The sequence below is a fragment of the Triticum aestivum genome, chromosome 4D (genome assembly GCF_018294505.1).
Source record: "Triticum aestivum cultivar Chinese Spring chromosome 4D, IWGSC CS RefSeq v2.1, whole genome shotgun sequence".
Classification (NCBI taxonomy): Eukaryota; Viridiplantae; Streptophyta; class Magnoliopsida; order Poales; family Poaceae; genus Triticum; species Triticum aestivum.
Genome location: NC_057805.1, coordinates 442,069,464 through 442,083,043, shown reverse-complemented (window position 1 = coordinate 442,083,043; position 13,580 = coordinate 442,069,464). Strand labels below are relative to the sequence as shown.

Genomic DNA, 13,580 nt, shown 5'->3' with positions numbered 1-13,580 from the left:
GCTCATTGTTCATCCAATCGATCGGCTTCAGTTAGCAGCAGTAGCGAAGGAACCGCTCGATCGGGTTCAGTTAACAGCCATCGATCGATCGCTCGAGTTCAGTAACGCGTAACCTGCAGTGCAATCGCTCGGATTCAGTTAGAGCCCAACGCCTCGCTCGGGTTCAGTTAGAGCCAACGCCTCACACACACGCGCGTACGTGTACAAGAGAAACGTGCATCGCTCGGCCCCCGACCTCCCACCGTAATCGGGAACTCCCCAAAATTTTCCTCCCCCTCGCTTCTACCATGGTTTTTTCCGTCATGGACGGCCCAAAGAATGTCATGCAGCTGTGTCTCCGGCCCGCCCAGGACGAAAAGCCCATTTTCTGTCATGATTTTTTGTCATAGAAGTAGGAGCCCACCACATCTATGATGATACCGGGTTTTGTCACAATTATCGTCATAGAAGTGTCATATGTATGACCAAAAAAAATTCGTTCGGCCCAAAATGTCACGGATGTGTCTTTTTTTTGTAGTGCCTTCGTAGACCGAAAGCGGAAGCGTTATATCAACGCGGTTGATGTAGTCGTACGTCTTCACGATCCGACCGATCCTAGCACCGAATGTACGGCACCTCCGTGTTCAGCACACGTTCAGCTCGATGACGTCCCTCGTACTCTTGATCCAGTTGAGGCCGAGGGAGAGTTCCGTCAGCACGACGGCGTGGCGACGGTGATGATGAAGTTACCGACGCAGGGCTTCGCCTAAGCACTACGACGATATGACCGAGGTGTGTAACTGTGGAGGGGGCACCGCACATGGCTAAGACAAATCTTGAGTGTCTTTGGGGTGCCCCCTGGCCACGTATGTAAAGTAGGGGAGGGAAGAGGTGGCCGGCCCAAGGGGGGCGCCAGGTGTGGGGAATCCTACTAGGACTGCCCAGTCCAAGTAGGATTCCCCTCCTCTTTCCTATTCGGAGTAGGACAGAAGGAAAGAGAGGGAGAGGGAGAAAGAAAGGGGGGCCGCGCCCCCACCCCTTGTCCAATTCGGTTTGGGCAGGGGGAGGCGCGCGCCACCTCTTGGCCCTTCTCCCCTCTCTCCACTAAAGCCCAATAAGGCCCATTACTTCTCCCAAATTCCCGTAACTCTCCAGTACTCCAAAAAAATACCCGAATCACTCGGAACCTTTCCGATGTCCGAATATAGCCTTCCAATATATCAATCTTTACGTCTCGATAATTTTGAGACTCCTCGTCATGTCCCTGATCTCATCCGGGACTCTGAACAACCTTCGGTACATCAAATCACATAACTCATAATACAAATCGTCATCGAACGTTAAGCGTGCGGACCCTACGGGTTTGAGAACTATGTAGACATGACCGAGACACATCTCCGGTCAATAAACAATAGCGGAACCTGGATGCTCATATTGGTTCCTACATATTCTACAAGATCTTTATCGGTCAAACCATATAACAACATACGTTGTTCCCTTTGTCATCGGTATGTTACTTGCACGAGATTCGATCGTCGGTATCTCACTACCTAGTTCAATCTCGTTACCGGCAAGTCTCTTTACTCGTTCCGTAATGCATCATCCCGCAACTAACTCATTAAGTCACATTGCTTGCAAGGCTTATAGTGATGTGCATTATCGAGAGGGCCTAGAGATACCTCTCCGACAATCGGAGTGACAAATCCTAATCTCGATCTATGCCAACTCAACAATCACCATCGGAGACACCTGTAGAGCACCCTTATAATCACCCAGTTACGTTGTGACGTTTGATAGCACACAAAGTGTTCCTCCGGTATTCGGGAGTTGCATAATTTCATAGTCATAGGAACATGTATAAGTCATGAAGAAAGCAATAGCAACATACTAAACGATCAAGTGCTAAGCTAACGGAATGGATCAAGTCAATCACATCATTCTCTAATGATGTGATCCCGTTAATCAAATGACAACTCATGTCTATGGCTAGGAAACTTAACCATCTTTGATTCAACGAGCTAGTCAAGTAGAGGCATACTAGTGACACTCTGTTTGTCTATGTATTCACACATGTACTAAGTTTCCGGTTAATACAATTCTAGCATGAATAACAAACATTATCATGAAATAAGGAAATAAATAATAACTTTATTATTGCCTCTAGGGCATATTTCCTTCAATTTTTTGGGACTAACCTATTAACTTAGTGCCAGTGACAGTTATTGTATTTTGCTTTTCAGAAAATCAATATGAAACAAAGTCCAAATAGAGAAAAAACTTTGGATTAATTTTTTCTGGACCAGAAGAGACCCTAGAAGGTTCGGGTGAAGACCAGATGAGCCACGAGGGAGCGACAAGCTCAGGAGGCGTGCCTTAGGGGGCGCCCCCCAGTCTTGTGGGCCCCTCGTGGCACCTCTTGACCTAATCTCACCACTATATATTCAAAAATATTCCCCTGATATCAGAGAGACCCCTGAACTACTTTTTCCGCCGCCGCAAGTTCCTGTTCTCGTGAGATCCCATCTGGAGGCCTTCTCCGGCACTCCGCCAGTAATCAATCACGGAGGGGCTCTACATCAACTTTGCTTCCCTTTCGATGAGTTGTGAGTAGTTTGCAACCGACCTATGGGTCCATAGTTAGTAGCTAGATGGATTCTTCTCTCTCGATGCTCTCCAATACAATGTTCTGCTTGATGTTCTTAGAGTTCTATCTGATGTTATCACTTTTTGCGCTGCGTTTGTTGGGATCCAATGAATTGTGAGTTTATGATCAGATTATCCATGAATATTATTTGAGTCTTCTCGGAACTCTTTTATGCATGATTATTATAGCTCTGTATTTCTCTTTGATCTATTGGTTTGGTTTGGCCAACTACATTGATTTTTCTTGCAATGCGAGAGGTGCTTTGTAATGGGTTCGATCTTGCGGTGCTCAACCCCAGTGACATAAAGGGACATGACACATATTGTATTGTTGCTATTAAGGATAAAAGGATGGGGTTTATTCATGTGTAGTTTTACTTTGTCTACATCATGTCATCTTGCTTAAGGCGTTACTCCGTTCTTTATGAACTTAATACTCTAGATGCATGCTAGATAGCGGATGATGTGTGGAGTCATAATAGTAGATGCAGGCAGGAGTCGGTCTACTTGTCTCAGACATGATGCCTATATACATGATCATTGCCTTGGATATTGTCATGATTATTTGCTTTTCTATCAATTGCGCAACAATAATTTGTTTACCCACCGTATGTTATTTTCTCGAGAGCAGCCTCTAGTGAAAACTATCGCCCCCGGGTCTAGTTTTATCATATATTAAAATCCAAAAATACTTTGCTACAATTTATTTACCGTTATTTTATTTTCTATTTTTATCTATCTACCCATCACTACGAGACTTGATCCTTGCAATTAACCGCCAAGGGATTGACAACCCCTCGTTTGCGTTGGGTGCAAGTATTTGTTATTTTGTGTGTAGGTGTTGTTAACGAGGTGTTGTTTGGTTCTCCCACTGGATTGATAACCTTGGTTTCTAACTGAGGGAAATACTTATCTCTACTGTACTGCATCATGCTCTCCTCTTCGGAGAAAAACCAACGCAGATCACAAGTTGCACCTTCTTAAGGCAAACTTGTGTAACTTGTCTGTACCTAGACTTATGTTGTTTGTTGACTGATGTATTGTGGGTCTTCGTGACACTGGTTTGTAATATAAAGATTTATGTTTTTATTGGTGTCGTAGAGTTGTGTTGTGATATAAATGTGGAGTCGCCGTTCCTGATCATGCATGATGCATGTATGATTAGTGCACGGTCAAGAATGGGGGAGTCACAAAAACCATGTAGCTACTGCTATGGACCTATTGTCCAAAGGAAACTACTCACAGGCGATCATGGTGGCATTCAAGTTGATGGCGATGGCCTCCGTGACGACTTCTCACTCCAGTGGAGCTCCAAAAAGGCCTTAGATTGGATCACCATGAAACAGAGGTGTGCGGTGATGGAAAAATTAGGGTCAAAAAATATTCGGAAGTTTCATAATATATAGAGACGTGGGCTTTTAGAGGTAGTGGAACATAGCACCAGGGGACACGCGACACCACACACCCCTGGCCGCATGGAGGGGCACGTGGGCCCTGTGGGTGGCCACCTTGTCTATCTCAATTGCCACCGGAAGCTTCTGGATGTAATACTTTGTCTGATGTTTTTCAGAATTTTTTTAGCCCGATAAAATTGATTTTCGTGGAAATCCAAAAATGTAGAAAAAAAGGAACTAGCACTAGGCACTGAATTGATAGGTTAGTCCAGAAAAAAATATAAAATTGGTGCCAAAAATGATATAGACATGGCATGAAACAGTAGGAAAAAATAGATATGTTTGAGATGTATCATCGCCCGAGCAGATGTCGATTGGCGCTGCCTTGTCGTGGTAGGTCATCTGGGCCAGTCCGGGCACCAATCTATTGGCTCTCGACTTGAAGAAGGCACAAGCATGTTGAGAAAACACTTCATAGTCTTCGCCATGGGCACCGATGGCAGCCTCTAAAAATCCACTTGACCTTACATTTAAAGTGGACAACCAGGCGACAGTATCCATGTGTTAAGCGCTGATGGTGGCCTCGATGGCCAAGTGTTCCTCTTGGATCTGGGGGTCGACGTGCATGGCAGCCACCGTGGCCTCAGCTGCATGTGCGACCACGGTTTGTCTCTTGGTGGCCAAATGCTACTCGAGCTCCTGGCCATGCATCATGGACCATAGCGTCGAGCAATGAGGGCTCAGAGGATGGGATGGTGATTTGGATGGCAGGTGTCGCACCAGTGGCCGGGCCATTGAGGATGGAGGAGGGGGAGGAAGGAAAGGGTGGATTACCTGACTAGATCAGCGAGGGTAGGAGTCCAGCACGGGGAAAGGCGTTGCCGGCAAGGTGGAGCCTTGCCTTTGCTAGTTGCCAGGGTATGCGTTGTCGACGCCTTGGGCCCCGCTTCCTTCTTGAAGGCGTCGTCGAGGTGATGTGTTTGCTCTTTCGCCCTTGGAAACTCTATGAAACCTCATATCCCTTGGGTGAGGGGGGCGGTAAACTGGTGGTGGTGGCTGTGCATCTCCCCCCTGGGGCATCATTCTAGGAGTTGGGGCAGGATGGAGGGACTTGTGGTTGGACCACTCGTGTAACAACGGCAACGGCTTCACCATAATTAGAGTTGCTTGGTTGTTGTGGTGGTGCTCATGCGAGATGGCTGGTCGGCATGTGTTTGGTGTTGTTCTTCGATGGATCTTCGCTTAGATTTTTTTTCACAATGAAGTCAGAGTCACCAGGTCATGGGCGCGATAGGTAATGAGACGATGTTGTGTGCAACGTTGATGTGGGGGTCTCTCGGTGGCCTGTGTTGAGTTCTATGCTCACATGTGCTCCCTCACCCATAGGCAGACAATTCCGTTGGCCTTGTGCTAGGTAGTTGTACATTGTGTGGGTTTTCTACCGTCTTCATAAATTAACCGAGAAATTCTCTTCTTTTGAATTAATGATAGATCCCTAAGGGCTCTGGTTAAAAAAAAGAGATTTGGAGGTGGCCAACGGAGGTAGTTTTCACCTAAAAAAATACAGCCGCCTCTAAATGACCTGGAACATATGGTTTTTCCTTTTTGAGTACCAAAGCCATGCGGTAATTAAAAGGCGACCACTCCTAATAATTCACTAAGATGAGTCATGAAATGAAACCGCCTCTGTAAATAAACCTAGGGCAAAAGCGAATTCGTGTAGAGAACCACCTCTAGCAACCCTAATAACATCTAGCGTCGGATTTCTCTTTTGTCCTTTCTCAGATTCTTCCCTTTCCCTTTCCCGTTACTTCTCTTGGTCGAACAACGCCAAACCCCTAACCCTCCTGGTCTCAGCCAATCGACTCGTCCTCGTCCTTCGCCGGCTCCGGATCTGCGAGTGCGGTGTCACTTGGAAGATCCTCCGCGGGGCTTATGACGGATGTTGGATGTTATACGTGTCACCACAATCGTGCCATTAAATCTGCATTTGAAAGAGATTTCAATGGTATAATTTATAATTTTCCCTGTCATGTTATTACTATTGGTTTGTCTAGTATAAATGATTTTAGTAGGCGGGATAGGATAGGATAGGATAGCTGGCTACTTGAACTTGTAGACGAAAACTAAATCAAATCCTGAACTTGTAATCCCCACACCAAATTTTCTAATCTCGGTCTATTTTAAACCTTGAGGATGTCTAGATGGGATCCACTGATGTGGCAAGCATCTAGCTCGACATTAGGACGAAATGGGCTGGCCCATTAGCGCAGTCGCTCGATCGCTCTACTCTGTTTTCTTCTTCTTTTTCTTTCCTTTTCCTTTTTTTCTTTAGTTTTCATTTTCGTAATGATAATAAATTCTTTTACATTTCATATTACAATACACATTTTTTAAAACTACACGTACCCATTGTCTTCTATTGGGAGCGACAGAAAATACCAGCAGCCGCAAAAAAATGTGCCCTGAAGGACTCTAACTCAGGACATCGAACTAGCAGTGGCTGCATGTAGCAAATCGGCCTGCGGGCTACTAGTGATTTTATATAGCATGTCTTATGTAAAAACACCAAAATGGATTTCCGACAGAAGCGTTCAACATTCCTGAAAAATTATGAAACATTTCTTTAAATAAAATATGAACAATTTAGAAATACGATTATACTTTTAAACCCAAATAATTTACGAAATTCCCAAAATATCGAAAAATGTGACACAGTAACATTTTCCAAATACATGGTTTATATTTTCTTAATGACAATAAACATTTTATAAAACAATAGAAACATTTTTCAGGTTTTAATTTTTGTTCCCTTTTTTTAAAATTATGTTTCAAATAGTGTTCACTTTTTCAAAATAGATTGTGTTTTCAAAAGAAGTGTTCGTTTTTAATAAAATTATTCAGATTTTTCAAAAAGTGTTCCCACTTTAGAAAAAAAGATATTTCAAAAAATTGTTCAGCCCTGCATGTTTTTAATATTTGTTTGCCCTTCAAAAAATGTTTCAAATATCGACACTGCTCTACGTGGTTTAATTGTTCGGCCCTTTCAATATAGTAACAAGAGCCAATTGTTCTAGTGGCTAGTCGGAGGAATTCGGCAACTGCAGGTTTAAGCTCGAATCCTTGTATTTTTTTTCTCTTTTTTTACTTTGCGTGTTTTATGAAAAATAAAATATCACTTTGCGTCTGTTTGCGTCGGTATTTTTGCCTTGCGTTTTATGGAAAGGAAAAAAAACCCGTTTTGCGTCGGTTGGGCTGGCCCAGTCGCAACTGCAGGCAACGAACCTGGGATTCAACCCTAAACCTGCCACGTCGACAATCCCTGTTTGAGAACGCTCTCAAGATTCAAAATAGATCGGATCGAGTAGTAGGTTGTGCTGATTTCCAAGATAATTCAAGGTTCAAACTTAGTTTTCGTCTACGAGTTCAAGGTTCGTTTTGAACTTTTTCTAATAGCCGGCTGGAAATCCTGACCAGTATGTTTGACATTTCCCCCATGAAAAACCATAGCACTACAGCATATCGTGGCAAGCTTGTCACGGGCGACTAACAATCAGGGAACGTGCGCGTCGCACCACCACCACCCCCAGCCCGCCCCCAACCACCCCGTGCACACTCAAGGCAACGCAGCCGCCTTGCCGTGCCGTGCTGCGCTGCGAGCAACCAACCAACCAGCCCGTACTTCCGCACGCAGGCCCCAACCTCCCCGTCCCGAAAGTTGGCAGGCACGATCTCTCTCTCCACCCCCTTGGACTCTCCTCTCCTGCTCCTCCTCCTCCCCCTCCCCACGGCGCCATGGAGCGGCTCATCTCCAGGACGGCGGTCTCCCCGGCCCAGCCCCGGATCCACCTACCCGGCAGATCCCCCTTCCTCCCCACCCGCCGCGCCGCCCCCGCCTCCGCGGGTGCTGGGAGCGCCGCGCCATGGACCCGGCTGTGCGCGCAGCCGCCGCGTCTCGGTGCCGCGGTCTGCGCCGCGGTGCGGCATGACGGTGCTTCTGCCCCGGCACCCGTCGAGGAGGTGGTGGCGGCGGCGGCGGCGGCGGCTGGGCCTCCGTTGAAGCTGCTCGGGAGCCTGCTCCCCAAGGTGAGAAGAAATTTCAAATTTCTGTTCTCTTATCCAGACAGAGATATTCGGTTCTCAGGGTTGTAGGATTGCTGAGATGGTTCCCCAGCTCCGCTGTAGCGGAATTTAGTCCTAACTAGTGGCCTATACACGAAAATTCTACAAGAAATAGCCACGAAATTGCCGGAATTCTACTCCTCAGATCCTGACAGCTTGGAGTATTTAATGCGCATGTGGAGGAGATGGCAATCTCCCCTTTTCCATGGAATAGCTTGCGGTATTGGACTGGCTTCTTCCAAACAGGCTTTATTTCCGTATAATAGGTTCGAAAATATTATATATTTTGATCCTATAGATGGAGGAGGAATCGAAACTGTGTGCTTGGTGACAAGTTGAAATTCTCTTCGTGTTGTCGCTTGGCCTCTTTAGTTGAAAAGAGGATGTGTCAGCTGTGCTTTAATTTGCAGTTTACACCTAGGTAGACAGAGGCAATGCACAGGAAACAATCTTACTTGTGTTAAACCGGAGGAAATGTCTTGTGGATTTTAATGTGAATTGTGTTAAAGGCGATGTATCTGAAAGAAATGAAACAGTAACTAAAATCATATCTGTGAAACATGTATATGGCACGATACAACAAGAATCTTCTTCTAGAATCATTTGAACTGCAGCTTATTATTACAAGGACAGGGTTGCAGCACTTCACTGAACCTGTGAACCATGATGTTGCAAATACTAAGCTTCTAAAACGGCGCATCTGCTTAGAATGATTAATCGCACTGAATATCTTTGATAGTTGTTAACCGATGTGAGCTTTAGTTATTATATTCAAAATTCACTGCGAACATTCACTCGGCAATTTATTTTCCAAAGACATTAAACCCTTAATCATGTGAACTAGTTATTTTGCAAGTTTTTAGGATGATAGTTGCGAGTTTTTCTGAAATATATTAATAAAATCAAGGTAGTTTTTAGGAGTAGTTTCCACAGGTACCATACTCACCCAAAAAGCCTGCTCACCCTAGGACAACTGAAAAAGTAAGATATAGCCATCTAAAACAAAGTGTTTCTTATTAGAGATCAGGCCTGTTACCACAACAACGATGGATAAACATGTAAATAATGAGTACATTATGGCATATCATTATCTCATCCACTTCAGGCGACCTTTGGGCAACTATGGCCTTCAACCATTTATAGTCAACTAATAACTGTTTCTTGCACCTGTTTCTTGGCACTAGCATGCGCTTTGGTACTCAGAATCTCCTTTTTATGCCCATGCAAAAAGAACAGTAATATTTTACCTTAAGACATTAAGGTACAGAATCGCACATGGTCTTGAATATTGCTAGATGAAACAAATAGTAATTTTAGAATGGAAGTATGAAGCATTCATTTATGAAGTGGGCCAGGGCTTATGTGCAGATTTGAGATTCTATATAAGTTATGGTATAGTATTTTGTCGTACTGTATGATGTTCTGGCCCTAAATCTGAATGCACGCTTCATCATCTGAAATTAATTAACCATTAGGATCTTCTTGCTTTCTGCTCTATTTTGTTGTGTTTATGCACGAAACTGTGACATCTATTCCATAACAGCTTATGCCATTCTTATTAATTTTCTTGGTGATTCTTTGGCACCTATTTTCAGATATAACAGTTATTTTCTGTTCCACAGGCTTCTACTGCTGCCCTTGTCCTGCTTATGACACTTACTGCAAGTGCCTTGCACTCTAGCATTCCCCATCCTGCCTATGCATCGGTGCAACCAGTAATCAAATCTGGTGGACTCCTCTCAACAGAGTTATTGAGCAGTGGCTGGGCTGGTTTCTTCGCGGGCTGCTTACATACCTTATCTGGGCCTGACCATCTTGTTGCATTGGCACCACTATCAATTGGGAGATCAAGACTGGAGAGTGGACTAGTTGGTGCCCTTTGGGGCTGTGGCCATGATGCTGGACAAATAATTTTTGGCCTGCTCTTCTTGTTACTCAAGGATCGTTTGCACATTGAGGTTCTCCGTATATGGGGAACAAGAGTTGTAGGTCTGACCCTTCTTTTGATTGGCGCGACTGGCATCCGGGAAGCTTCGGAGGTCCAAGAGTCAGGGCTAATTCTGGAGGGTGTAGACATGAGTGGCAGTGAGCCCTTGCAACAGGCCCCTGCTGTTGCTCCCAGGAAGAAGAAAGTTGGCTTCACAACATTTGCCACCGGAGTCGTCCATGGCCTCCAGCCAGATGCGCTGCTGATGGTCTTGCCTGCTCTTGCTCTGCCATCACGCTTTGCAGGCGCGGCCTACCTCGGTATGTTCTTGGTCGGGACTGTATTTTCGATGGGTAGCTACACTGCTTTTGTAGGTTCTTGTAGTGAGGCTCTAAAGGATAGGATACCTAAGATAACGGAGAAGCTGACCTGGGCTGCTTCCCTTGTAGCTGTATGCATGGGGTTAGCTCTTCTAGTTGGGCAGTTCTTTGGGTTCACCCTATATTGATTCATGTCCTAGTTCTACGTTCTTGTTACTACTTGTCAACATTGTTTTGATTGTGATTTGTTATCCTTATCAGCAGTTGAGCTCAGATCAGTAATTGATTACTACACGGTTGATATTTTTAGACTGCAAAACTTTTACTGTACATGTGACTCCTGCTTCTCTAATTTTTTTGGAAGTTTTGAGATGGTATCGATTTGTTTGACTAACAAAACATGTGTTAGGTCATAACTACCTCCTTCTGAAATTACTTGTCGCTCGAATGGATGTATATGGCAAATAATTCCGGACGGAGGGAGTATATGACACATGTTTTGTTTATCAAATTGAGTACCGTAGAATTTGATCTGGATCCAACTCGAATGGTTTCGTCCCGAGTCCTCTGGATGTGAAAACACATGTTCAAGAAACACGGGATGGGCTACGAGATGAGCTGCCCATATGGCCGTTCGGGGACGTTGCCTACCCTGGTTGCGGCGGCGTTGTGATGTGCGTCGAAGATAGAGCTGATAACGTAGAGCATCGCAGACGACACGCCGGAGGTGGAGGCGCACGTTTCTGTAGGGCAGCCGCCATGTGGGATGCGTGCGTAACTGATGGACAGCCACCATGTGGGAAAGGGCGACCGTTCCGAGGAGTTAACTGTCGCTGAAATGAGTGTACGATACACTCATTTCAACTACAGTTCAACACTCATTTCAGCGATAGTTTATTCCGGACGGAGGTACTAACATAATATGGGATGGTTAAAAAATCATGACAAATCGATATTATTAAATTTCTTTCGACGTTGCTAACTTTGCTCTGGCTAGGCACATATGAGCTTACATATTGATTGGTTGGTTATTACTGGGGAATATATACATGTATTATTGCTTAGAGCGAAGATGTGAGAACTACTTTGTATCTCTCACGTTTGTATGTAATCTACTGACGCACATTTACTAATTTTACCTCAAAAATAATATGAAATGCCTAAAGGCCAGTAGATTACATACAAACGTGAGAGATACAAAGTAGTTCTCACATCCTCGCTCTAAGCAATAATACATGTATATATTCCCCATAATAACCAATCAAACAATATGTAAGCTCATATGTGCGTGCCGGATGCAGCTGGCTGAAATATGCGTTCTAAGCCATGAGGCTGGCGGCCAGTAGGACGACAAGGCCAAATCCTGCTGTGGCCCCGGCAGAGGTTGCGGTAGAGGAGGGTGGCGGCAGGTTGCTCGCGCCGGGACCGGCAGCCGGCATGGGTGACGACGGTGAGGAGGAACTCGGGACGACGTCGATCACGACCTTCATGCTGGCTGCGGCAGTGGGGCTGCAGTGGCCAGGGATGCCGCAGATGAAGTATCGGGTGCCGGTGGCGTTGATGGCGACGACGTCGTTGCCGGAGGTTAAGGTGTTGATGGCGCTGTCGGTGCTGCAGGAGTCGTAGCCGGCCTTGCTCACCTCGACCACGTTGTGCGCCGGGGTTGAGTACTTGAAGACGATCTCGTCACCCGGGTGGAACTTCTTGTTGGACACCCAGTTACTGTAGTCGGTGTTGAGGGTCCACGAACCGCCCGGCTCGCCGACACCGTAGGTCGCCGCCGACGCGGTGCCTAGTAAGACTGCCGAGATTGCGGCCACGGCAAGGAGGGTGATCTTCATGGCGGCCATTGATTGCGGTTGGAACTGGAAGGAGGAATGCAGAGCAGAGGAGGTAGAAGGCAAGACTCTGCTGATGCTTAGCGGGGGTTGGGTTGCTGTTATATTTTTTATGCTGCCGTGCGCTTTATATACAACCAAGCGCCTAGCGAGATGGGTTGGTGGAATGACATTTGGATATTGGATTTTGGGGTTAAGTAGTCATGTGCGTTTGAACAAAAGCCACCACTAGTATTATACTACTGCACTACTAGTAGGTACCTGGTCATACGCGGCCGGGCTTGGGTTGGTGGCCTGCTGAATGCTGACCTCTTCACAGTTGGTTGTGGCTCATGCTGGAGCAACCTTGACTTTCTGGCTCGTGTAGCCGCGCAAAGGAATGCCGCTCGTACCTTCGTCCACAACCAGGATCTCGGTCTCGCAAAGTCTCTTTACCGGATCCTGGAGGTACCGGCAAGCCATCCACCGTTCGTCTGGTTTCCGATTCGTACGTTCACGTGGCCCACCTCTTGTATAGCACTAGTATTCTCATAACCCATCTCTCGTATAGCACTTTTGGATGTCAGATGGCTGGTCCATCTCTTTTCACCACTTTGCACTAGTATGTCAGCTATAGGTACTACTTTTGCCAGTGCAATGTACGCATGCATGCAACTTCTTTCCTCTCTCTGCCCTTCCAAACAAATGCATCTTTTTATTTTTGCTTACAATTTTAGATTGTCACTATCTTTGACATTAAAAATACGTTATTGAATTTTTTTATATATTGAAATTCCTTGCAACATGATCTTCAGAACAAGTTCAAACTTGAATATTTTTCAACTAGATTTAGAAATAACGAGTTTCACATTTCACTTTGTCCAAAAAATAAATTTCACTAAGTTCATAGATATAAATTATTTCAAATAATTGAAACATATATTTCAGTGTGTATATTGTGGGTGTAATTTTTTTCTGAAACTAGTGAAATGAGTGAAATCTATCTTTTGTAACGAGTGAAATCACTTTTTTGAAACAACTGAAATTAGTTTCAAAAAAGTGATTTCACTCATTACAAAAGATATTGTAATGAGTGAAATCACTTTTTTGAAACAACTAAAATAAGTGAAATTGTTTTTTTATAAATGAGCGAAATCTGTTTTATGAAGTGAGTGAAATTGTTTTTCCATTTGATAACTTTTTGAATTGTGTGAAATAGGTTTTTTGAAATAATTGAAATCAGTTCTTTGCATCGAGTGAAATCAATTTTGAAATATGTTTTCTCAACTAAGTGAAATATATTTTCACAAGTGAGTAAAAATTATTTTCTTCAGATGAGTGAAATATGTTTCTTCAGATGAGTGAAATTGGTTTTTTG

General features: G+C 44.7%; 2 protein-coding genes across 2 annotated transcripts; one reads left to right on the top strand and one right to left on the bottom strand.

Moving 5' to 3' along the window:
- Nucleotides 1–7,665: 7,665 nt before the first annotated feature.
- LOC123098460 (uncharacterized) lies at nucleotides 7,666–10,692 on the top strand. The gene is made up of 2 exons (XM_044520447.1): nucleotides 7,666–8,102; nucleotides 9,761–10,692. The coding sequence occupies exons 1-2, from the start codon at nucleotides 7,812–7,814 to the stop codon at nucleotides 10,571–10,573; spliced, it is 1,104 nt and encodes a 367-aa protein (XP_044376382.1). The 5' UTR covers nucleotides 7,666–7,811; the 3' UTR covers nucleotides 10,574–10,692.
- Nucleotides 10,693–11,510: 818 nt separating this feature from the next.
- Nucleotides 11,511–12,390, bottom strand: LOC123098461 (mavicyanin). Its single transcript, XM_044520448.1, has one exon. It carries the CDS (start codon nucleotides 12,233–12,235, stop codon nucleotides 11,705–11,707), a length of 531 nt encoding a protein of 176 aa, XP_044376383.1. The 5' UTR covers nucleotides 12,236–12,390; the 3' UTR covers nucleotides 11,511–11,704.
- Between the last annotated feature and the right edge of the window lie 1,190 nt (nucleotides 12,391–13,580).